We start from the raw sequence: 25,472 nt of genomic DNA, 5'->3' as shown, positions 1-25,472 counted from the left end.
AGAAAATAAGTAAGTGAGATGGGAAAAATCACTTTCTCTAATTCTACATGACAGCTGGAATCTAACAGACAGAAAATGAAAGTCTGCCATTTTTGTGAACGAGATTCACTCCTTTGGGGCTGCTGGAGGGTCGGGGGTGGGGAGCAAGCAATGATTATCCACCTGAACCGGGCAGACACTAATCTCTGAGGTCTCACATGGTTATCTGAACCTCAGCTCTTCCAGCAATGGGCCCCAGTGGGCTGAAGCCACAGAGATTTCAGCTCAAGGCCTGGGAACACTTCCCACCACTGGAGTTGTCCAAGGAAGAGAAAGGGGCAGTGCGTTTGGGAAGCCCTGGCGTCCTCCCTGCCAGAGGCCCTTGAGCAAAGGCCACTTGTTGGGGACGGGATGATGACGACCCAGCTGGGACACTCTGTAAGGCTCGTGTCAACAGAAATGTGGTCTGCCCAACCACCCAGACCATCTGAGAACAAGTTCTCATCCAGGAGTCAGGCAGCACCTTCTTTTAAACAAATCCGTTTTCCCTAATGTGTTTCCCCTGCCTCTCAGAGAGCATCTGTCTGAGCAGGAACCCTGGAACCTCAGACATGGACAGGCGCTGAGAGAGCGTCTAACCCCGTCCCCTTGCTGTCCATGCTCTTTAAGAAGATTAAACAAGTGTGAGTAGCACCTGGGAATGGACTCCATTGTGAACATGACACCACCATCTGAGGCCCAGAGAGGGGAGTGGCTTCTTCGTGGCTGCACTTACTTGGTGGCAGCAGCAGGATCAGAATCTAGACCTTGTGCCTGCTGGTCCCATGCTTTCTCCCCATATCAGGGATCCTTAACTTGGGATCTCTGAACTTGGATGGGAAAAGAATACATCTTTATCCCAATATAACTGACCTCCACTGTCATCCTCTGTATTTAATTTTATGCATTTAAAACTGATTCTGAGCAGGAGGCCCCAGTTTTTACCAGACCCCCCCAGAATCTGGGACACAGAAAAGGCTCAGGATGCTGCCCACCCCTGGGGCTGCCTTCATGCTCTCAGCAGATGCTTCACGAGGGCCGGGGCAGAGGGTCAGCACGAGGTGGGCCCGCCCAGAAAGCCTGACGGTGCTGACCCATGGCTGGTCACCACAAACCCGGCTGCTTCCAGAAGCCCCTCGGACCCCCGCGTCACTTACTTCCGCAGCCAGTGATCGTCAGGGGCAAAGCGCCGGCGGCAATCTCTTTCATACAGCACCATCAGCCACCCGTGAACCGAAAAGAACAACTCCAGGGTCTCTGGCTTGGCGTTGTCTGCAGGGTGAAGGGGACGGTCTCACTGTCTGAGACAGCACAGGCTATGGCCGGCAGAGGCAGAAGGAAGAAGCTGGCTCTGGATGGCCCCCATCCAATCCCCCCCACCCCCAACCAGCGCTAAGGGAGACACCCAGAGAGGTCACAAAAGAGAGTCCTGGGGGCCTGTGCTCAGGACAGGAAGGACAAACCACTGAGACTCCTCTGCATGTGGAGGTTTGCTAACCATTTCCCCTAAAATACCCTGTGGGGCAGAGAGCGAAGGACAATCACTGCCATTTTGTGGATGAGTAAACTGAGGCTCAGACAGTTGAAGTGACTGGCCAAGACAAGCTGTAAGTGGAAAAATGCTGACTGGGGTCCAGAGAGCACCCTCTGCCACTTACTAGCTGTGGAACCATGGGCAGGGGTCTCAAGCTCAGTTCCCTCATCTATAAAATGGCGATAACAATACAGTAAGCACCCATCTCAGAGAACCGCTCAGAGGCACAGATGACGGGATGTATGTTCTGCAAACCTTCAAGAGCCGTGCAAATAAAGCCTTTCTGCCACGTGTCAGAGCCCAGGCTTGAAGCGAGGTCTCCCGACAAGCTCTCTCCAGGGCCTCTGCCCACTCCAGACCGTACCCACCCAAAGGTCCAAACCACTTTTGAACAGAAGATTACGCCTTTCTTAATGAAACACTAAGAAATACCTTGGGAGCCTGAATCTACCATGTGCCCTGCCCGGGCTCCCACTTCAAATGAAGTTCTGTGTTACTGGCTCTCGGGACAAAGCAAAGCTGACCCTCATTTATACCCCGCCACACAAGGAGGACGGTCAGAGTGGAAATAGTGTCCAGGTCAGTACAGTACTTTACGTCCCGTAGAGCTCACGAGAGCCCTCGAAGGAGGCCTAAAGCCTGTCCACCACACGGAGCTGCAACGCCGGCCCACCAAGAAAGGTCTTGAAGCAAAGGGGAGTTTTCTAATGGGCCAAAAAAAGGCCAGATGTTTTCAACCGGGCTAGATGGGGATGAAAATCCTGACATCCATTTTTATTACACTAGAAGACTTCCAGACAATTCTGGGAAGTCAATTACACAATTGTTATTAACCCCACGAAAGGTGGAGTCCTGGACCTGAGTGTAAATCTTGTCCAGACAGCAGACAAGTTCCTTACCCTTTCAGAGCTTCAGTTTCTTTTTCTATCAAATGGAGATAATAATATTTGTCCCACAAAGGGTTGTTGAGAAGGTGTCTTGTAAGCCATAAAGTGCTACATAAATGTGAGTTATTATTTTACAAAGGAGGAAACCAAGGCCCAGACAGGTGACAAGCCTTGCCTATGACCACATATCTGGAGCCAGAACTGGGACCTCCCCCCTCCAGGTCCCTGCCCTCACTGTGGAGCCCCTCTCTCCAACGTTATGAATGACACATCTGGTCACCCAAGGAGAGAGGATGAGGCCTTCCAGGCCTCCGGGAAGGCCTGTGGCCTCAGACGATTAGTGATTCTCTTCTTCCTTACCCAGAAGCCCATCCCAGATCATTTTGAAGATGAAGGTGTTCAGGAAAGAGGAGATGGTGACCAGCTCCTCGACCTTGAAGGAGATTTGTTCTTCATACACCTCGATGTCATCGAGAATTCTAAATGAAAAAGAAAGGGCTGATGCTGAGAGAACTACCAGAAGATGGCAAGGAGAACGTTCGCTTTTGCAGGACAAAAGATGCAGCAGAAAAGGCCCCAGAATCCCAGCACTGGAGAAAGGAGGGGGATGCCAGGGACCACTCAGCTCAACGCAATCTCCCTACAAGAAGGAAGGGGCAGCCTTCCCCCTCCACGCAGCCCAGGGCACGGTGTGCAGCAGGCACTTCATAAACACTGACTGACGACTGGACAGCCCTCACTTAGAATGGTTTTCTGGACACTGAGCCTCAATCTGTCTCTCTGCAACGCCTCCCTGTTTCTCCTGGCTTCTCTTCCCCAAGACACCCTTCACAGACCATGCCCCAAGCCACCCTCCTAGGGATGGAGCAACCCTCCCCAGACTGTCAAGGTCCTACACAGCACACGTCCCCCAGAACTGACCAGTCAGGACACAGTCTTAGTAGGGCAGAGCACAGTGGCTCCATGGCTTCTGTAATGCCCAGAGGAGGGGCAGGCAGGAGAGCAGGGGCCACCATGACTGCTGCTGACTCCGGCTGGACTTGTCATCCACAAAAGCCCAGAACTGCTAACCAGGTCATTCCCATTCTGTCCTTGTGAAGTTCATTTTTTTTTAAACCAAAGTGCAAGACTTCACATTTATTACTATTAAATTTCATCTCATTAGATTCAGGCAGCCGGTAGCATGGCAGACAAATGTGCTAGACCTGGAGTCTTGAAGACCTGAGTTCAAATCCAGCCTTAGGTACTTCCTAGCTGTGGAACCTTGGGCAAATCATTCACCTCTGATTGCCTCAGTTTCCCTATCCGGAAAGTGGGGATAATAACAACACTTAACCTCCAGGGTCGCTGTAAGGCTCAGATGAGATAATATTTGTAAAGCATTTTGTGTACCTTAAAGCCCTATATAAATATGATCATCTCATTGCTGATCTTTGGCCAAAATCTTTGGGATTCTCTCATCAAGCATGTTGAATATTCCTCCCAGTTTGATGTTAACTACCAAAATGAAAAGCAGGCTAGTTAGTTTTCTTTTTCAGTGGGGAAAGAATGTGGTGAGATGAGAAGGAAAGAAAAGATGCCTGTTAGTTTTTAAAAAAAAAAATCAACCCTAGGGCAGCTAGGTGGCACAATGGATAGAGCTCCGGCCTTGGAGTCAGGAGGACATGAGTTCAAATCTAGCCTCAGACACTTGACACTTACTAGCTGTGTGACCCTGGGCAAGTCACTTAACCCTGACTGCCTCACCAAAAAAAAAAAATCAACCCTACAAGTACCAAATAGGAAATGGTCTTTTGAAAAGACTTAGGAAAATTGATAAACCACTAGCTAACGATTAAAAAGAGGGAAAAGGATTAAATCGTGAAAATTAAAAATAAACAAGTACAATCGAGATGAAATAAAAAGAATTATTAGAATCTATGTACCTTTATATACTAGCAAAGCCAAACATTTGAAAGAAATAGAGGATATTCCACAAAGATAAATATTCTGAAACAAACCACCACAATACCCAGAATAAGGCCATGCGGGTTGGGAGAGATAGCAAGGTGGCAGCTCTTCTGAAAAAGCCTCGGGGGGGACAGGGACGGGACAGCAGAGACAGGCCAGGACTTCTAGCTGCTGCAGTAAAAATGGTCCCTTCTGGGAAGGAGGTGATTGATGGCCTTGCTGCCCTCAGCTCCGGCTAGGCCATGCCTAGGGCAGTAGGTGCCCCAGAGAGGGATCAGGGGGATGGCCAGGGGCCTTTGATTCTTGCTGAAGGACTTGGCTGGGGACATGACAGCTCTCTTCAGAAATCTGCCACCTGGGAGGCCGATTAGACCTGTTCTGTCCTACCTGAGGGCAGAAACCTAAGTAATGCATGGAAGCTGCAAAGAGGTCATTTTAGAACTGATGTAACAAAGGATGAGCTCCCCAGCAGTGCCAGGGGCCGCCTCCTGAGGGAGTGAGGAGACACTTCCTAGGGAAGTCTGGATCTAGGAGATTCTCTGGGAGGGGCCTTGGAGGTCCCTGGTGAGCCTGAGATCCTGCAACACTCAGCCCACATCCAGTCCTGCACTCAGGACGCCACCTGGCCTGGAGGCTTCTCTTCCAATGTTACAAGAACACATTGTCCTTCTCTTTCGCTGCAGTTACAAGGAATGACCTCAGACAGAGGACCCCCTTCTCTAGGAGGGCAGCCTAAACCCGGGGAGTCACCTACGTGATGAGGTGCCGTGAACAGTCGCAGAATAACGTCAGCATGGCCAGCAGCCGTTTGGAGTCTTCGTTGTCACTGTTGAGACATTCCAGGAACAGCTTCAGGCCCCCTTGAGGGCCCAGCTCACAGATGAATGCCCACAATTTGGGCAGGAGCTCATCCAGGTAAGTGAGGCCTGGAAAGGCAGAGAAAAGCCCGGGGTCGAGATCAGACCTCTCCTGATCACCTAACGCACCACTGAGCGAGGGATGGAACAGGAGCTGGCTAGCTCCTGGTCACTGGGTGACCTATAGCAGGTCCATGCTTCCAAAAGCCACTTGGCAGACACCATTCAACTGATAGGGGTGCCCTCCATCCACAATGACCAAAGTCCAGCTGTCCCTTGATCCTTTCCTAAAGGCCTCAAAGCATCACCACTGCAGTTGTGGCAGACATTGGGATGCCCCCCTCTCCCTCCCACCCCAAAAACCCCAACAAAAATCAGAAGGGAACAGGAAGGAGAGGAAGAGAGTGATGGTTTGGGATCTGGTCCCAACCCAATGTGGGTGTGAGCCTTGGAGGAGGGGACCCCTGCTCGGCAGTACGGAGACAATGGATTTATCAGGTGTCTCCCTGACTGAGATTCCTCTTAAACTACCATGGGGAAAGAAAAAAGAATGTGACTCAAGGAAAGAGGTACAAAGAGGCTGGGCCCTGCCCAGCCCCGATGCCCAGGAGAACCCAAGGAGCCTCGATTTAGGGCCAGAGGGGACTGCAGGGTCATCTGAGCGGAGTGGAGTCGCTACCTCTAAGATGGGGCATATTTCTACTGGGGAGACCAAAGGACAGAATGGGAGAAGGGGCAGAGGACCCCGGGTCCCCAACCTGTGAGGATCTGCAGTCGGATCTGGGTGAGGGTGGTCAGCGCGGTCTGGTAGAGCACACAGACGTTGCAGACCTTCTGTACTTCTGGCGAGTCCACACGCTTCCCGCCGATGGGCTTGAGGATGTTCCGAACCGACGAGGACTTCTGGAATGCACGCTTGAAGAGACCTGGCAGGAGGGAAGGTCCAGTCTGAGTGCAGGACAGGAAGCCCTCCCCTGAATGAAGGAGTGGAGGGGTTGAACAGCAGGTGAAATGTGTTCCCAGGGACAGAGTCAGAAAAACCTACATGGTTTCTAAATGGCCGAAGGCTGACTGGCATGAGGGGAGGGCTATTCTGAGAGCCACCTCTGGGGTCTCAATTTTCTTCCCTGGAGAAGCACAAACTATACACTGCAAGGCTTTCACAGACTTGATAAAGGAAACCCAGTCGATCTCTAAGGCCCCTGTGAGCTGGACACCACGATGTCCCTGCTCTGATGCCTCACTGGTAACAGCACCATTAATACTACTCCGGAGCTGTCTAAAACCTAAGAGATGAGTTCAAGGCTGAAGCCAGAGGCTCAGAGGGGTCGACCTGCTCAAGGATGCACAGCTCAGAAGGATCGGAGGGGAGATCTGACCCTGTCCTCCTGTCTCTCAGCCCAGCGCAGTCTCCCAGTACTGACATTTACAGAGGCCTGGACAGAGGGAGCTCATGTGGTTGCTGTGGGCTGGAACTGAGCCTGGGCTCCCAAAGACTATGATGGCAGACATGCTGATGAGGGAGCACCCTGGGAGGTGGGCTACCAAACAGAGCCCGGGGTATCTGTGTCTTCAGATGGACACGACAGCAGGCCTGGGCTGTGTCCACAGGAGGTACTCAACGAGGCCTGCCGAACCCATCCAACCTCCTGGGACACATGAGGAAACAGAGTCCCCCGGAGGGGCTCACAGCGCTCTGGGCCCTGCTCCTCCAGCTCCAGAACTAGCACTTCCTGCTATATGCCAGGCCTTCAAAATGAACATCTTGGTGACTTTGCTTCTCTCCTGTCTGACTGGCCTCATTCTCCCTGGTCCACCCTGGCTCTTAATTCACCTTATTTTACATTCAAGGCTCAACCGTGTGGACAGCTTTGCTTTAGTCATTAAGTCTGACTTTAAATGCCATGTATGGTGCAGGCAAATGAAAGACATGGCCTTCCCAGGCAGCTCTCTTGTCTTCTGCAGAGAATCTGAGAGGCCAAGACTGTAGGTCTAGATCTGGCACTAACTGTAGGGAAGCACTCTGCCCTATTCGGGAGTTTCAGTGCCACTGTCCAAAAAAACAAGGAGACAGAACCAGAGGATCTCTGAGGTCCCTCCCAGCTCTGACATTCCCTGTTCTAAGGCCCCTCCCAGCTCTGACATTCCCTGTTCTAAGGCCCCTCCCAGCTCTGACATTCCCTGTTCTAAGGCCCCTCCCAGTTCTGACATTCCCTGTTCTAAGGCCCCTCCCAGCTCTGACATTCCCTGTTCTAAGGCCCCTCCCAGCTCTGACATCCCCTGTTCTAAAGCCCCTCCCAGCTCTGACATCCCCTGTTTCAGAGACCCTCCCAGCTCTGATATCCCCTGTTCCAAGGACCCTCCCAGGTCTGACATCCCCTGTTCTAAGGGATCTCTCAGCCAGAACATTCTATATCTTAATGTCTTTCTTCCAACTCTGACATCCCACATGTTGATAGCACATTTTGAGTTACACATGAACCACGCAGATTTTTCAAAGAAAGCCCAAAGCCTCAAAAAGCACCTCAAAAAGTCAGGCTGGGGCACCTCTCCAGACAAATCAGTATCTTGCAGGAGAGTTTTGTACTCCAATGTTAATCACAGCAGACAAGGGGCTGACAAGTGTAAGTAATAGCAGTTTGAAGCCACCATCCACATAGAGCTTTAGGTCTGCCAAGCCCTGAGGTACCCTCTGCTACGATGCTACTCTAGTGCCTCGGGCTGGCCCAGGGTTCTCCAAAGTGAGGTTGCTAGGGCACAAGCTCACCTCCTCCCCCCAAGAGTGTGAGCCCAGCCTGACCATGGACAACATGGCATTCAGCCTCATGAGGGAAGGAGAGCTTCTGTCAGCCATGCAGGCACACCATCTGCTCAAGGAGAGGCGTCAGGCTGAGTGGAAGACAGACAGACAGACGTGGGAGGCTGGTAGGACAAACCACCCCTCGGTGGCTTCTACTAATTCCAAGCCCACCCTGCTTGCTGGTGTGAAGAGCCGTCCGTGTGGCTCTTCTGACCCTCCAGAGCCACGTTCAGTGTGTGTTCACACACAACTGGACTGATTCACACAGTGTGTGAAAGTGCCCCCACGCCCACCCCCGATGCCCAGAGAGTGGAAAGGCAGGCAGCCAAGAGGGAGGTGGGAACGGGGGCTCTCACTCACTCTTCACGGGCAGGCTGTTGGGCGGGGACGTGGACGGCGTGGCCACTGCGTGGCTGGCCTCGGGATTCTCCAACAGCTTCTTGCTCAGGATGTCTCGGAAGAGGATGCGGATGACCCTCACCCCCCACAGGTACTGTAGCTGCTTGGTGAGCAAAGGCATGGACTCATTCAGACTGAAAGAGAGGAGGCACAGGCTGCAGTTATGTTCAGGGAGGACTTCCCCACCTCTCATCAGGCTGTTCTCCCTGCAGACACTGTGCCAGGCCCTCCTCCCTTTGAATGCTGCCCCCCCCCCGAATGTAGGCTCCTTGAGGGAAGCACGGAAGGATTTTTACTCCTCGTATGTGTACGCCCGTCTCTTCACAGAGTGTAGTCAATAAATCCCTGGATGGCATCACATCCGGCCCAACACTGAAACCACCCTCAAAATCAAGTCAAGCCAACTCCTAGAAAATGCCTGCTGGGTGCAAAGCACTGAAAAGTTATCCCCGTCCCCACCGAAGCAGCCCCACTCCCTACTGAGTCGCCAGCATCCTCATTCTCCCGTGGGCCGAGGGCCCATTCTCTACTCCATCCCCCATCTCCAGGCACGCCTTGGGCTTTGTCAGTCTTGTTTGAAATGTCTCAGGGACCTCAGCAGTGATCTGGTCCAGCTTACGTCTGTGCGTGATTATTTCTACAATGGTTCTGATGGGTGGTCATCCCAGCAGTAACTTCAGGTCCCCTTGTAAGGGACAGACCACTCCCTCCGCCTCTCCTTTCCATTACCAACCCATAAACTTACCATACCTCAGCTTCCCCTCTCATGGAAGCCTTTCCTTTGGTCATAACATTAGGAGCTACAAAGAGAATTTCTTCTTTTTAACTAGAGGTGATGAAGGCACCCCCAAAATCTAGTTTCTCTAGCTAACAGGAATGAGGATATGGGCTATCATGAGAAAGGATTTACAGGAGGGCAGCTTGGCCAGCAGGGGCTCTCATAACACTTCTCCATCTGCTTTACTAGGGCTACCACCCTGGTCCACACTTTGATGACCACACTCACCCATCTGTTCATTAGTTCATTCATTCGACAAATAATAATTAAACATTCACTTTTTTGTGCACGGGGGATAATACAAAGTTTAAATAAAAGAATGTCCCTGCCTTCACGGGGCTCCCAGCCCAGGAGGATAACAGGCCAAGATTAACGCGCCTGCCACCCAGCTGGCCTTCCTTCTTCCAGGCTCCCTGTCTTTCAATCTAACCTAATACTGCAGCCAGACTAATTTTAAAGGCAGCTTGGCTCACTCCCCCCACAAAGTCCCTCCACGGCTCCCTATCAGTGTCCCCCTTACGGTCTATGATTTAGCTCCCAACTTCTTCCCCAACACCCCTACTCTGCCTCAGATCAGCTGATCTCTTCCCATTCCAAGAGCATGTCATACTTCTCGCTGTCGCCACGCCTCTGGGCCTGTTCTACAAGGCCCAGAGCCTTCCTCGACCAATGCCTAGCTCTTCCCTGTCTTCTCCTAGGCTCTCTTAGAGGACCTCAGCTACGTCCAAGCAATCACAGGCACAGACTTATTACTGACTCGCCGTCCCACCTGGATTCCTGGTTCCTCAAGGCAGAGACTCCTCCCCAAAAGGACAAGGCACTTGGCAGACAATCAGCAAAGACTCATGAAATCTCAGAGTCGAAAGAAACCCTGGTGGACCTCGAACCTGACCCACACTCAGAGAATCCACCCCTAAGAGGAGGTCGCCCGAGCTTCTGCTTAAAGACCGCCTTCGACTGGCTCTCACACTTAGCACTAAGCCACAGCCAGTCTCTTTACAGCTTTTGCCCCTCTCCCACACAGCAGTGCCTCCAAACAGCAGAGGCCATTAGGTGCCTGAAGCTGCTTTCTCCCAGGCTAAGCATAATGGGTCTTTCAATGAGTTGGGCTTAAGGCCCCTTCAGCATGCTGACCGTTCTCCCATTTACCAATGTTCTTCCTGAACAGAACCTGATGCTCCCAATGATGTCTGACGGAGGCAGGGTACAGAGAGGCTACCCCCCCATTCCTAAAATCCACGCCTCTCCTAGGTGGGTAGCCCAATACTGCCTCAGCTTCCCTGTCTGCCGCTCACATGCTCACTCACACACTCACGTGCTACTTACCTGCTCCAAGGGCCTGAGGCTTTCAACAACTTGGTGTCTTCCTAACGATTTGGGAATTTGTACTAGTCGTGAACCCGACCATAACTTAACAATGGATGAATGAAGCATCTGCTAAATGCTTACTGTGTGCAAAGCACAGTGCCAAGTGCTGGGAGTACCAACAGAAAAGGAACACACCACCTCTCTCTGGACCTCCCTCCTTCTAGGCCTCTTCTTGGCCTCATGGAGACTCCAGTCCTTCCAACACCCTGTGGCTCCGTGGGCCATTCCCCATGCTCTGATCTGACCTTCCTCTCTTCCCACTGTCCTCCACACTGTGCTCTCTTCTCAAATCCCTTGATCCCCTTACCCTGCTGTCACTCACACCTTACTAAGCCCAACCCTGCACTGCCTCCTCAACTGACCTCTGCACCCCCAGCTCCCTCCAATGTGCATTAGAGTGCAAGCTCCTTGAGGGCAAGGGCTGGCTTTCCTTTTGCTTTCCAGCTCTTAGCCCAACCCTTAGTATACAGTAAGCACTCAATAAATTCTTATTAACTTTAATTGATTCTTTAGAAGAGGCAGCATGGCAGTGGGGAGAAAGCAAAGCTGGGAGTCAGAAAGACCTAGGCCTGCCTCTGACCCATCCTGGCCATGTGACCCTGGGAAAATGATTTCCCTTCTCAGTGCTGTAGGCAGCTCTCTGAGATGAGAGGCTGCCGAGAAGGTGAAGGACATTTCTGACACTGATAAACTCACAGGATTCTTCTCTAGTCCCTTCCCCACAGTGGCTGCTTCTGGCATCCTCTCCAAAATGAGCCTGGGCCTGACTCTTGCCCCTCCCCTCCTCGGCCTCTTCTGGGCCCCAGGCATCATCTGGCCTCTCTTCCTCTGCCCCCATCTCTACGAGCAGGCGGCCCTCCTCACTTCTCTCGGTGACTTCTGCTGCAGCTTCCTCCTAGTCTTGCTGACCTAAGCCTCTCCCCTCTCCAATCCATCCTCATCCACTAGCCACAGAGATCCTCCTAAAGCCCAGGGGTGAAGCCCAGTAACTCCTCCCTACCTCAACAATCTCTTTCACAACAGTCCAGCTCCACCTCCTGGGCCATGTTACACACTCCTCGCCTTCACACACTCCACGGTCTGGTCAAACGGGCCCTCTTACTGGTCTGACACATGGCAATCCATATCATCTCTGTGCCTCATGCAAATGCTCCCCCTTCTCATACTGTGGCTGTGACCCTATTTGGAGGTTTCCTTGGCAAAGGTACTAGAGTGGTTTGCTCTTTCATTCTCCAGTTCATTTTACCAATGAGGAAACTGAGGCCAACAGGGTGAAGTGACTTGCCCAGGGTCATCCAGCTAGTAAGTCTCTGAGGTCAGATCTGAACTAAGGAAGATAAGTCTTCCAGACTCCAGGCCTAGTGCTCTATGCCCAATGGCACCACCTAGCTGTATAAGTATCTCTTAAATCTCTCATCTCCTTTAATGAGCAGTTCAAGCACCGCCTATGAGGCCTCTCCTAAAGTCCCCAACTACCAGGGCTGCCCCTCTAAGATAACCCCAGAGCTGTTCTGCACAGGCCTTGATATGCACATGTCAACTCTGCCATCAGACTGGGAGCTCCCTGCAGGCAGGGCCCGGCCTGTTGCCTTTCTTTGTACACCCAACACAGACTGAGCATAGTGCCTGGCACACAGTCAAGGCTAAGGCTGACTACCTTGCCCTGCTGACAGCTCACTGACCGAGTGAAGAATCAGTGCACGGCTCCCAGGAGGTTCACTCTGTGGCACTCACCCGTAGTCCACTGACTGAGAGAACCACCCAAGGACAGGGTGCCAGTGGGTGAGGTTCGACCTCTTCAGGGACACATACTGCTGGCAGTAGGACAGCATTTCAATGAGCACTTTCACAAAATGCTTCGTCTCCTCCTCTAACACTCTGCTTGAAAGATACCCAAGTGTATGATGTTGCCTGCAATGAAAAAGAAGAATGGAAGGTGTCTGAGATGCCCTCAGACAGACAGAGGACATCTATGAGCCTCGCTGGTGCACTCTTGCTCCAGCCCAAGCAACACCAAGGAGCAGGAAGAGGCAGTAACCAGAGCTGGGAAGTGGCAACGCTCTCTCCCCTTTTCCTGGGGATGGTGAGGAATTAAAGTGCTAGTAACCGAATAACTCACATTTCTATAATGTCTCACAATTTGTGATCAGGCCTGTGAGGCTGTAAAGCACTCTAGAAACAGGAGCCAATTCCTTATGACAACCTTATGGATTAATGTGAGCAGGTATTCCCATTTTATAGATGACAAAACTGAAACTCAGGGAAGCTAGAGTACGTGTCCTATAGTCACAAAGCTAGCAAGAGTTCAAGCTGAACTCAGGTCACTTGACTCAATCCACTGCTTTTCTCAAGGCTCTCAAGCAGGCTCTCAAGGCATCTTACCCTCTGAAAAAAATGATTCTTCACTCTCAGAGACACTTTGTCATCTCAAGAAAAGAGGGCAGCCACGAAGAGCCACAGAACCTCAGCTCCCTCATCACAACACAGAATACAACCCAATACTGTGAGAGAAGAGGACAGGGACACCATAGGCAATCCAGTCTTGGGGGCTGCTTAAAGAGGGCCTAGTCTAGCTTCTCTCTTGGCTGCTGGCTAAATGCTTCCTGTCACTATAGATGAGCTGATGGGAAATGCTAAGCTCTTATCTATGTGCTTTATCCTTCCTGTTCATTTCAAATAGTCACAGGAAGGATACCATCATGCAATGATACAGTATTTCATATTTTTCAAAATATACATCAATTATTTCATTTATTGCAGAATCAGAATCTTCGCATTAGTTAGAAGGCTGAAAGCATTCCAATCTACTAACCGATTCCGGAAGCAGCGTGGCTAGCAGAGTTCTGTACTGCGGGATGGCTAAATCCACTGGCCTTTTCTCAGTCCACACCCTTCTTGACCTCTCGACAGTTTTTGACATTAATGAGCACTCCCCTCCCTCCTCCCACATGTGCTCTCCTAGCTGGGTTTTCAAGGCCCTGCTCTGAGAGAAGAGCCTTTCACTGCTCTTCTTCCCTGTTTGACCTTCTTTATCAACGTCCTTTGCTGGATCACCAGTCCTGCGTCCTCACTTCTTCTCCCTTTCTCTGTTGGTGATCTCATCAGCTCCCACAGGTACAATTATCATCTCAAAGCAGATGGATCCTAAATCTTACATACCTTTTTTTTTTTTGTGAGGCAATTGGGGTTAAGTGACTTGCCCAGAGTCACACAGCTAATAAGTGTTATGCGTCTGAGGCCGGATTTGAACTTCGGCCCTCCTGACTCCAAGGCCAGTGTTCTCTCCCCTGTGCCACCCAGCTGCCCCCTAAATCTAATATATCAATGTTCTCCCACAAGCTCGAATCTTATGTTACAAATTCCTACTAGACATCTCCATCTGGGTGTCTCATGGGCATTTCAGACTCAATGTGTTCAAAAGAAAACCTCTCCACCAAAACGCACTCTTCCTCCAAACTCTCCTATTTCATTTGAAGGCAGCAGCAGCAGCCTGCCAGACACCCAGTTTTATAACTTCAGCGTCATCTTCACCTTTTTACTCTCCCTCAGTCCTTATATCCAATCACTTTCTAAAAATCAATACCCATGATATCTCCCCACTCACAAGGCCATCCCCCTCTCAGGGTTCAGGCTCTTACTACTTCTCCTTGAGTTGACTGCAAGAGCCTACGGTCCACGTACCTGTACGCAGTCATCAGAACTCTATCCTCCATACTGATGGCAAATCGACAGTCCTACAGTAGTGAGCCAGTCCTGTGGCTTCCCTGCTCGAATTAAGGTTCAGTGGCCAAATCAAATGCAGACCTCTCTGCCAGGCACGTGATATCTCTCATCATCTGGATCCAATCTAGCCACCCAGGCTGCTTTCCCTTCACTCCATTTCAAGGACTCGACATTCCAGTCAGAGGCCACTCGACTGTGCCCCATACATGACATTCCATTTCCACTGCCATGTCTTTGCAACCCCAACCTCCAAGGCCTCACAGAATCCCTAGCTTCCTTCCAAGGATGTCTCCGGGGCCACCTCATACAGGGAGCTCTCTGGATTCTCCCCTGGTGATTTGTGCTCGATCCCCTCAGAGAGTGAAATGAGTACATACTGTCATCAACTTTCTCTGTCAATGCTCTTTTCTCCCAGGACAAAGCAGACAAAGCCCAGATGGCTTTTTTGTCTTTATATCTCTTGTGCCTAGCACAGGACCCACCCACGGTACGTGCTCCATACGTGCTTGTTAAAGTACAAAGTGAGGAAAATCTCCATTGGAATACTGCCTCAGCTGTTTCCTACACCCGTGACCCTGGACTAATTTCATTTATCTCAGCCTCAGTTTACTCATCTGTAAAATGGCATTCTCCCATTTCCCTCTTCAAAACACAGTGATTCTGCCCACCTCTCAGAACATTTCCTGGGCTGTTCCAAAGAACTCAGTGCCTTTCTTGTGTGCCCAGAACACATTCCACCTCTGGCTCCCGGCACTTACCAAGCAAACAGAGAGTGTGGCTCCCTTCTAAGCACTCACAGACATCCGCGCATTGATCCTTGCGACTCAGAAACAGAATGAATTTGCGAAGAAAGTCATGATATTCTAGCACAACGAGGCGCTGCCGGGGAGAGAATCACCACTAGTGAGAATAGAGGCATTGAAAGGCACGGGTGAATAAAAACAAGACCGGCCAACAGCCACAATTCCTTCATGTGAAAGGTTTTTGCTAACCCACACAAACACCCACCAAAAGAAGAAGGGGCAACGATGCTCTGAAGAAATGAGCCACCTCTGCCCCAATGCCCCGCTTAGGGCCACAGGACAAAAGCCCCGATTTGGACCTTCACAAGGCAGGGAGCAAAAGATCACCCAGAGAAAGTGGAACTGATCCCCAAGAACCACGGAAATGGGAGGTGGGGAGGGTGACTGAGATCAGAGCATGGAAAAGAATCCTACAATTCCAGAGCTGGAAGGGCCCTGAGAGGCCGCCTGGTCTAACCCCTCCCTGCCACAACCACCTTAGTCAAGGCATGCTGCAGCAAGGGGGGCCAGCAGCCTCTCCAGTCAGTCCACTGCACCTCGCAGGGTGCACGGCAGCTGCTGGGACACCCAGCCAGTCTCCCTTTCCCAGGCTGAGAGGACAGCCTCCTCCCTTCCCAGGGGACCTCAGACTGTTTAGCATCCTGAATTACACAGAGAGGAAGGCTTGCCTTTGTGTAAATGCAATAAAGGGAAGAAGATATATGGAGAAAGACTCTGAGGAGAAAGTGAAAACCAAGTAAGTTTCCATTCAGTACAAAGCCAAGGAGACGACATGGGTGAGATCAATGGGGTCCACTCACCTTGGGGGCAAGCATGCTGAGATGCGCCACGAAGGCAGGCACTGACATAATGTGGATGAGGAATGGTCGTAAGAGATTGTCCGAAAAATGAGCAGCATCACGGGGCTGGACACAAACAGACACCCTTATCACACACCGCCTTGCATGTGGCGGGCCGCCCACTTTTTCAAAAACCACCTCTCTAGCCCCTGCACTGGCCTCCTCGAGAAGAGCGTCAATGACAGCCACAACAGGACAGGGAAACTAACAGGGAGAAATGGGGTGGGGTGCCCGAAGCAGAAACGGTGCTTTGCAAACATGGTGTGCTCCAAGGGGGCTGAAGAGGTGCCCGACAGAATGTCAGCATTTCTAGTCCCAGGAAACTTCCATGAGAACACACCTAGGAGCAATCATCTGGCTAAAGCCGCGATTTGGGGAGGCTCGTTCCGGGCACTGTCAGTGCAATGTCCGGCATCCCAAACACCAACAATCCATGTCCCATTAATCCAGGAGGGGAGGGGAGGGGACAAGTGGCCACCCAGACTTCTGTCTCAAGCCTCCTGGCTGCAGAGGGCAGCCCCTTCCACTCTGGGACCTAAGTGCTGGCTTAGAGCCAGAAGGGGCCTCTGGTACCATCCCATCCAGGCTGCTGCCTGTCCCTAAAAACCATGTAAAGAAAAGGCTGAACCTGGACGTTTGCCTCAACCAAGAGGGTTTGTTTGGATTGCTTTCCTCCCGTCATCTTAGTTCAACAATGAGTAGTGACCCTGGACAGTCACTTTACCTGTCTCAGCCTCAGTTTCCCTATCTGTAAAACAGGGATACTAGCAGTGCCCATTTCCCAGGGATGCTGTTAAGATAAAATGAGATAATATTTGTAGAGTGTTTTGCAAACCTCAAGGCACTCTGTAAACGCTAGCACTTATTTATTATCAGAAGCAGATAAAGCTTCAGACGGACCATGTTAGTGATTTCAAAGTGGGGGTTGTGGAAGGGGTGCTGCAACGAACGGAGGAGGGGACTGGAGCTCCAGAGCTGGGTCCGAGTTCCCAACTGCCACGTCCTAGCTGTGTGGCCTCCCCTGTAAGGGATAGGGGTTGGACACATGATTGCCAAGAGTCCTTCCTGGTGAGGAGGGGCCTCAGGAGTTAGCCCACAGCAGCTCTTTCAAATCCAGCCTGTTGGGTGGGGCTGAGGGAAAGTCTCCCAAGGGTGGGCACATTCACCTGGCCAGGCCTCCCTCGGCCCCTGCACTGCAGATGACTCACCGTGAAGCCAAAGTAAAGGTTGCAGCCAACATGCCTCTTGTCAGAGATGGTCTGGACCTCGCCAGGCCATTTCTTAATAAGATCTGAAAGAAAATGGCCATGTGTCAAGGGGGGTTCTGATTCTACCACCAAAGAGCACCATTTTCAGGTGATAAAAGAAACGGACCAAAGGGATAGGATCTGATGGCACTCTACAAACTTTTAGGAGGATTCAGGGGCCACCAAAGCCCTCCATCCTCTGGTGGAAGGCTGACAACCCTCCCTGTACAGTGGTGCCACTTCCTGCCTGCGCTGGCCTGCCAGAGGGGGCTGAGAACCTGGCTCTGGAGACAGGACCTTCCCCCCTTTCTACCTGGGCCCATTTCCTTCCTCTCCCCTCACTTCCTCGTCCGGCACTCTCCCACAAACAACTCTTCCAAGGCACAAAGCACAAGACTGAGACACGGAGTAGGTCTATGAATTTCAGGGTCACAGAATTAGAAACAATTCAAGGTGCTTGACCGACTAAGGGGATCACAAGAAGTGGGGCTCCCCAGGTTCCAGCAACGGGAGCAGGAGCCCTGAATAGGATCAACTGCAGGCTTCAACAGGTGGGACATAGAGTCGTTCAGTAAGAAAATCCCACCCCTCTCCACCCTGAACACGAATGCCCAACAGGCTGAGGGGAAGGAAACGAGGAACTTAATAATTAACTTAGGGTTCTCTGCAAATGAGTAATAATGACTAATTAATATTAATATCAATAAATCAATAACTGTTAACAAGTTAATAGATTATTAATAGTTAACTTGGGGTCCCATCAGCAAAGCCCCCAGGACGCCCACTTCAAATCCAGAGCCACATCCTCTAGGACCTCAGGGTACAGAGAAATATTAGGTTATAGGAACAACCAACCTGTAGAACAGAATACAATCCATTCTGATTGAGGTGTCCCATGATATTTGCACAGAGATGGTTCATGGTAGGCCGAAGGGACTCCCCTAAAAGAATAGGAGGTCTAAGAAAAATCACAAGTCATACATGACTCATAATAGGCTACAACAGTTCAATAAATCACCTGCACTGGCAAAGAACTGGCAATAAGGAGATGCTCATCATCTGGGAAATGAGTGAACAAATAATGATATATGAATGCGATGGAACACCACTGTGTCCTAAGAAATTACAAAAGGGATTGGGGGCCATCTCCAGTCATCCTGATCTATATCTGGCTACTGGACCCAGATGGCTCCGGAGGAGAAAGGGAGGCTGCTGACTTTGCACAGCCCTGCCTCACTTCAATCCAATTCACTTGCACGTCACAGCATCCCCTTCCTGATGTCATGGTCCTTGACGGAGAATGAAGGACAAGCAAGAGGAATGGTTTCAGAGACACCTGTGAACACCTGTAAGAACTGACACAAAGTGAAGCGACCAGAGCCAGGAGAACAATCTACGTCACAGCATCAACGTCATAAAGGCAATCAGCGTGAAGGACTTGGGAACGCTGCTCAACACAAAGAGCAATCGTGATTTCAGAGAACGCCCACCTCCTGAGAGAAGAGTGGTGGACTCAAGGTGGGCTTAATGAGATGTGCATTTGGGGACGCGGCCAATGCAGAAATCTGTTTTGACTATGGATTTATGTTTATGAGGGTTTTGTTTTTCTTTCCCAAGTGTGTAAGGGTGAAGTATAATGGAATCAGTCAGTCAATAAACATTAATTTTAAGCCAAAAAAAAAAGAAAGAAAGAAATCACCTTCACAAGTATGAGATGGGACAAGAAGTCTGAGAAAGATCTAGAGGTTTTCACGGGGTGGGGGGTGGTCTGAAAGCTCCAAGGGAATCACGCGCATGTAAGGCAGTAAAGAAACAAATGCCGTCTTGAACTTGGGAAGAGAAGCAAAGCATCCACGAGGACAAAGGTGAGGACCCCATAGCCCTCTGTACACCCACTGTATTGTATTCAGGGCTAGACACCAATCGTGAAGCTAGAATACATCAGGAACGGGGAAAGGCCTTGAGCCCTGGCCACCAGAGGGTTGGCAGGAGCCTAGAACCCAGCAGGCTCAGGGCTGAGTGTGAGAAGACATGACAGTTATCTTCAAGTCTTTGGAGGACTATCGGTGGGGGTGGGAGAAGAGCAACCTGTTCTCGGCCCTAACAGGAAGAATAAGGAGTCCACTTTAGTCATGGACGTTACCCACAAGTGCCTGGGCTGTCTCTCAGAAGCCTTCCCTCGAGGTCTCCAAGCAGAAGCCCGACCCACCGGTTATTGGGGGGTACTATGCTGGGGAATCTCAGGGGGCTCAAGACTGGGCAAAATGGCCTTAGGTTCCTGCCAACTCTGCATTCTACACAGAGCAGAGGCAAGAGTCAGGCCTAGGTCTGTGACTCCCAATCCAAGGCCGTTTTTGCCACTTCATTTATAACAACGCCCAGGAGAAATGGAAGACTGTTTAACGGCTTCACCTTCCCTTTTGGGCTGACTTTGACAGCAGACTGTTCTGTTAGAGGCAGGAGGAGGAGAGAGTAGAGAGATGCTGGAGGTCTTTGAGTCCACTGATGCAGAAAGTACTTGGGGATGAGGACACCCCCAAAGAGAAGGGGAGCCCCAGAAAGCAATCTCTAAGGCTCAAACAGAATTCTTTGCTGCTCCAGGATTTCTCACAACTCCCTGCAAGGCTGACATCGCCTAGAACCCCTTGGGGTGGAAAAGGGTGGGAAGAATGAGCCAGTGTACGACGCAGTGCAGGCCCCCAGGCCTGCCGGTCACTACTTGAAGGACACTGGCAGACACTTCATCTCTCCGGGCCTCAGTTTCCTTCGTCAAACGTAGGAGGTGGACTAGTGAGCTCTCAGGCCCCTGACAGCACCTTATTCCACCAAACATCTGCTCAAAGAAGGCAAACAGAATCCCACAGAGGGCTGCCCCACGCCTGACCAAGAACGTCTTCTGGAGCCCCCAAGCCAATGGGCCCCTGGGGCGTGCCTGGAGAATTCCAGAGAGGGATGTGGAGCCCCCCCAACCCAGCAGCCCACTCCAGCTCAGGAGGGTCTCCTAACATTCAAACCCAACCAGAGACAAAGCACTTCTTACAAATTTTACAGCTGGCAGAGTTCATCTGGAGGCTGAGATTGACTTCACGCTCATACATGGGATGCGGGTACCCATGTGGCTTTGGATAGAGGACCTCTCTCCACACACACACATACATACATACACACACACACGCACACACACACACACGCACACGCATGTGCACACAAAATGAAGAAATGTATACGGAGCCGTATGTACTGAACCATTTGCCACCAGAGATTTTACGAAAGGGTGCCCTACCTTTTCCTCGGACAATTTTCCATGTTGATGTGTCTGTGAAGTTAACAAGCAGGGTGAGGTACAGTGAGATCAGTTTAGAGTCTTGTAAGATGTCAGGCTGGGAACAACAGAAGTAATTGTATTGAGAAAGATCAGCTCTCAATCCAGGTCATCAGAAAAACAGTTAGGCTGAGCCTCCTGAACTCAGAATCCCAGTAAATTAGACCAAGACAGACTTTTCCCTTCATCTTTGTAACTCTGGGGTTAGTTCACCGTTTCTGGAATGCCTACTGGGCACAGCACTCTTTGCCAGGTCCTCACGGCACTTACATGCTTGTGGGGGATGTCTCATACTGCCCCCACCCCAGCACTCCAGACAGTACAAATAATGACAAGCTCCGACACCTTTTGGACTCTGAGAACTTGGGGTCACTTTCTTGTCATGCTGAGGCCTCAGAGGACTCATATCCCAGACCACAGCAACTTCAAATGATCCCCGGAGGAAGGGAAAGCAAATAGGAGATTTCAGTGGCCTCTGAAGGCAGGGCTGTGGGTCCTGGAGCGGAGCCCCCAGTGTAGGCTCCCTACCCCTGGGTCACCGCACAGGCCCGCACCCAGGACGTGCCTCAGAAGCACCTGCAGGCGCAGCTTTGTCCGCTGCTTCTGAGCGCTGGGAGCTTTACAAACACGGAGCTCAACTGTGGGAAGTGGGAGTGACGAGTCCCCTTACCTTGAGGTACTTCAGATATCTGCAGCAGATCCACAGGATGTCTTTAATTTGCTTGATCCAGAGGAGAGTGAGCTCTTTGGAAAGAGCCAGGGACACGTACCACACCTGTGGGCACAAGCGAGTCTGCTGTGCTACCACTGCCAGCCAGCAGCACCCTTGCCGGGTTCAGCCCTGGGGCTCAGGGAATGTGGCCCTGGCACAGGACTCAACCTCAGCACAGACCCCGAGGGGAGGGGTCCTGAGTAGTCTCTGCCTTTTGAGCTACGGCTGCCAGCAGGAGTAGGAAGACCCTTGGGAGGAAGGGACTGCAAGTGTGGCCATCCCCATTTCTCAGATGAGGCCCAGCAAGGGAGTGACTTTCCCAAGGTCACCTAGCTAGAATTCATCTGAGGCTGGATTTGACCCCAGCTCCTCCTAGCCCCAGGTCCAGGTATCTATCCACTGTATATCCTGCCTCCACAGTCAGGAGACTAAAGAATCATTCTTTCCTTCTCTGTATTTCCACACTCGTTCTCTCTAAAGGAAAATCCTAAAAGAATGACGTTCAGCATGGGACTGCTAAAGAGGCTAATGAAAATCCCCACGGCAATGCTAACTGCACTGATACACCCCTGACAAAGCACTGCCAGCATGCCTGCTGACAGTGGAGGAGATGGCTCCTGCTCTGGTAACATCCTCCCTGGGGAGAAGCCACAGGGGTCCCTGGCCATGCTTATCTCGGCCTCCATTTCAGGCCAAAGAAAACAAAACACAGCCATGAAGGAAGTGACGGATCACCATCAAACTGTCAGGAGGAATTTTCAGAGACCAGTAAGAAGGAATCCTCAAAAGGACAAGAGCACAGCGTCCTTCCTTCCCTCTCATGCCCCTGGGCCCCGAACAAGGCCGCCTGAGCAAGTGGACAGTGCCCTGGACTGGGAATCGGGACCATGGGCTTCCTCTCTGAACCGCAGTCTCTCTGTCTTCCCTTCTGGGGGCAGAGCCAGGGGCTTAGGCTAAAGGAACACTAAGGTCCCTCCCAACTTTACCATCAATAATCTGAGACAATCATCTAAGCAATCATAATAACGATGATGATACACGCGCACTGCATCTCAAAGCATCCCTGCTCTAGAGCTGGATGGGACCTGGAGACCCTCTGGTCCAAACTGAGGCTCAGAGCAGGATGGGGATCTGTCCAGGATCCCACAGCAGCAGGTGCATAGAATTCTCTGAAACCCTTAAACAGCTCTCCAGGCCACTGGAAAGAAAGTGCTCTGTGAGCCAGAGGGCCGGAGGATGTTTGGCTTCTAAGTTCTGCCCCCTCCCACTCACCTTAGGGTCATTCTCAGCTTCCATGCTGCTTAGGATGCAACGGCACAGCATTCCAAACCTCTGTAAAGAACCAGCAGGACAGGTTACAGACTCCCAGGACCAGGACGATGCTCCCCCATTCCCATTCTAAGGAAACCTCAGCTCCTAACAATGCACAGCTAAGGACAAAGTGACAGGCTCATCTCACTCCCGGGCCTCGACGCTGCCAACAAGGGCCACCCAATGGTCTGCTTCATCCTGGCCAGCCTAAGGCTAGTACCATGCCAGAGACGGGGCAGGACTTCAACGATCCACTGGCCAAGAGAAGCACTGTGGTCAGATCAGAATGTCGGCAAACAGACGTTAACACTGCCGGCCTACCAGCCACCAGGTGCCAGATTATCTTTCCCACCTCAAGATGGAAAATTAGCCAACAAGCATTTATTAATCACCCATGATATGCCAGGCACTGTTCTAGGCACTGGGGATCCAGACAACAATGAAAGGTCCTGCCTCTAGGAGGGGAAAGAGCATTTCCCCATATAAACAGATATCCAGTTACCAACGACCCCTTCCTCACCAAATCTAACGGCCTTTTCTCAACAATCACCTTCTCAGCCCCAGCCCCCTGCAGTCACCCCTTCCTGACACTCTCTCATCTGCTGGTCCTCCTCCTGCCTGCCTGACCACTCCTTTTCCATCTCCTTGGCTAGACCTTCATCCGAAGGAATTCTCTCCCTCCCCGTTTCTGTGTCCTGGCTTCCTCTAGGTCCCAGCTAAAATCTCACCTTCTGCAAGAAGTCCCTCCCAATCCCCCTGAATGCTCGGGCCCTCCCTCGGTGATTACATCGACTGATCCTGTAGAGAGAGCCAGCTTACATATATCATTTTCACACCATCTCTGCCACCAGACTGAGCTCCTTGGGAACAGGGGCTGTCTTTGGCCTTCCCTGTACCCCCACCACTCAGCACAGGCTAGAGCATAATGTACTTAATAAATGCTTGTTAACATAAACCAAACATACATATATGTACATAAACACACGTATAGATAAAATCCAAATTCATTTGTGGTAAGGCAACGAATGGCCTTTCGTGAGAGGTGGCATCCATGCCAGGCTCTGAAGTCGACTAGGGATTCTGACACAGCAGCCCCCAAGCGGGCCTCAGGTGACAACCAACTGGGGCTGGGGGAGCTGGGCTGCGGGTCTCACACGTTACTCCCCAATCAATAAACTCCTGTGCTTCTCATCATTTCTAGGAACAAACACGATGTGACTGCCACCTCTTCCTTTATGTCTATATTTGGCCTGTGTTTTACAATGCACACGATCACCCACAGAGACAATGAGGGCTTAAAGGTTTCTGGTTTTTTTAATCAATAAGGGTGTGTGATGAAAGAAGGTTCCAGGTCAAAGGCCTTAGTCTCAAGGGGTGGCAGTGAGGAGGGCACACACTACAGATGTGGACCCACATTTTGCCCACACAAAAGTCTGGAGACAGACACAGAATCCTGTGTGCGAGAAGAGGGTGGTGGGCAGCTTGGCTGGGCCCCGCTGTGGGGGAAGGAGAATGATGGACATGGAGCAAGGCTGGAGAGGCAGTGGGAGCCAGCTGGTGAAGAGCCTTAGAGGACAAAAAGAGGAATCTGTTTGATCTCAGAGGTAACAGGGAGTTACTGATGCTTACTGAGGGAGGGGCTGCAGTAAGACGGCCAAACCTGGACTTTGGGAGCTAGATGGAGGCTGGACTGGACTGAGGAGGGCCTCGATTCAGGGAGAACAACAAGGCTATGGAGGGCTAATGAAGAACTCACTGAGGGTGGTGGAGGCGAGAGCTGGGAGAAGGGGCCAGATTTGAGAGCTGCTCTAGAGAGAGAGGAGGGAGAGGGACAGGCCTGGAGCAGCTCCACGGCCGCGAACCGTGGCCAAGATAAGGACACAACAGCAAAGGTTACTCTTCTACCTAAAAAATCACTAGCTGCCTGCCAGCAATCCCAGCTTCCCCAGCCAGCTCGCTCTGCTCAGGCTGTCAGCAGCACCCTAGGACTCTGCCCAGAACCAGCCAGCACAGACAGGGAGAAGGCAGGGCAGCCGGTGGCTGGGTGCACGCACGCAGGAGAGAGGTTGCCTTACCAGCTCATCCTCTCGAGCTCTGAATATGAACAACAGCTTCCGGGCGATCTTAAAAAGAGAAAGTGCACTTCTTTTACTGGCTCCAGTTGGGTCAATGGTGTCAAAATACTCATCGATCTCTTTCCTGGGAAAGGAGGAAGAGAGGAGGTTTAACCAGAGCAGGAAGACATCTGGGGCCTTTTCCTTCCAATCTGTGGTTTGCTGGTGGAGGCCCGCCTTCTCTATGGCTTGGTAGGTGGACTTTGGGTATAACCAAGGCCAAAACCTCATCGCCCGGGTGGCTAGGTCCTGAGATGACAGAAGCCTACATCGGGTAAGACCCACTCCCCAGGTACAACTTGGAAGGGCTCAGAGTGACAGCCACACCCCAGTGAGGGATCAAAAGGGGGCTTTGGTGGAGGCAGGGAAACCAAAAGTCAATGGACCAATGGGAGGAGCTGGGCAGAGGCTGCTGAGAGAGATTTTACACCCACCTGATGTCTCTCTGTAAGCGACATCGACAGAGAAACCCGCGGGCCACGGCCTGTATCTGCACGGCGGCCCGCTCCTTCTCCTTCTGCCCCCGCCTCTCTTCCCTCGCCTGACGAGCTTTGTCCAGGAACTGGGCTCGGGCAGACTGGGATGTGCTGAACATTGTTGCAAACCTTTCCTGAACCAAACACAGAAACAAAACACATCATCATGGGCTGCAGCTGTGTGAGGTGGCTAGGGCAGGGCCCATAACGGCAGGGCAGGAAGTCAATACGCTTGAGGCAGAAAGTTGTCAGTGCCCAGGGAACCAGCTGCAAGTGATAATGGCACCAGGAGGCCAGACCCGTGGGGGCCCCACCTTTGGTCCCTGCTCTTTAT

At 51.5% G+C, this 25,472-nt stretch overlaps 1 protein-coding gene across 1 annotated transcript in view; it reads right to left on the bottom strand.

Annotated features, from left to right (window-relative positions):
* Positions 1-25,263, bottom strand: part of UBE3B (ubiquitin protein ligase E3B) — a 44,424-nt gene extending 19,161 nt beyond the window's left edge. The window contains 15 exon segments of the mRNA XM_021007930.1: positions 1,176-1,290; positions 2,800-2,918; positions 5,144-5,315; positions 6,005-6,172; positions 8,407-8,579; positions 12,326-12,502; positions 15,069-15,193; positions 15,918-16,022; positions 17,161-17,247; positions 18,059-18,144; positions 20,487-20,583; positions 21,196-21,300; positions 22,510-22,569; positions 24,624-24,747; positions 25,097-25,263. Coding sequence (XP_020863589.1) covers positions 1,176-1,290; positions 2,800-2,918; positions 5,144-5,315; positions 6,005-6,172; positions 8,407-8,579; positions 12,326-12,502; positions 15,069-15,193; positions 15,918-16,022; positions 17,161-17,247; positions 18,059-18,144; positions 20,487-20,583; positions 21,196-21,300; positions 22,510-22,569; positions 24,624-24,747; positions 25,097-25,257 — 1,874 coding nt within the window. The 5' untranslated portion in view covers positions 25,258-25,263.
* Between the last annotated feature and the right edge of the window lie 209 nt (positions 25,264-25,472).

Source organism: Phascolarctos cinereus, unplaced genomic scaffold, assembly GCF_003287225.1.
Source record: "Phascolarctos cinereus isolate Bilbo 61053 unplaced genomic scaffold, phaCin_HiC Scaffold_4;HRSCAF=312, whole genome shotgun sequence".
Taxonomy (NCBI): Eukaryota; Metazoa; Chordata; class Mammalia; order Diprotodontia; family Phascolarctidae; genus Phascolarctos; species Phascolarctos cinereus.
Note: the sequence above shows the minus strand (reverse complement) of the source record. Positions and strands in the feature narration are given on the sequence as shown.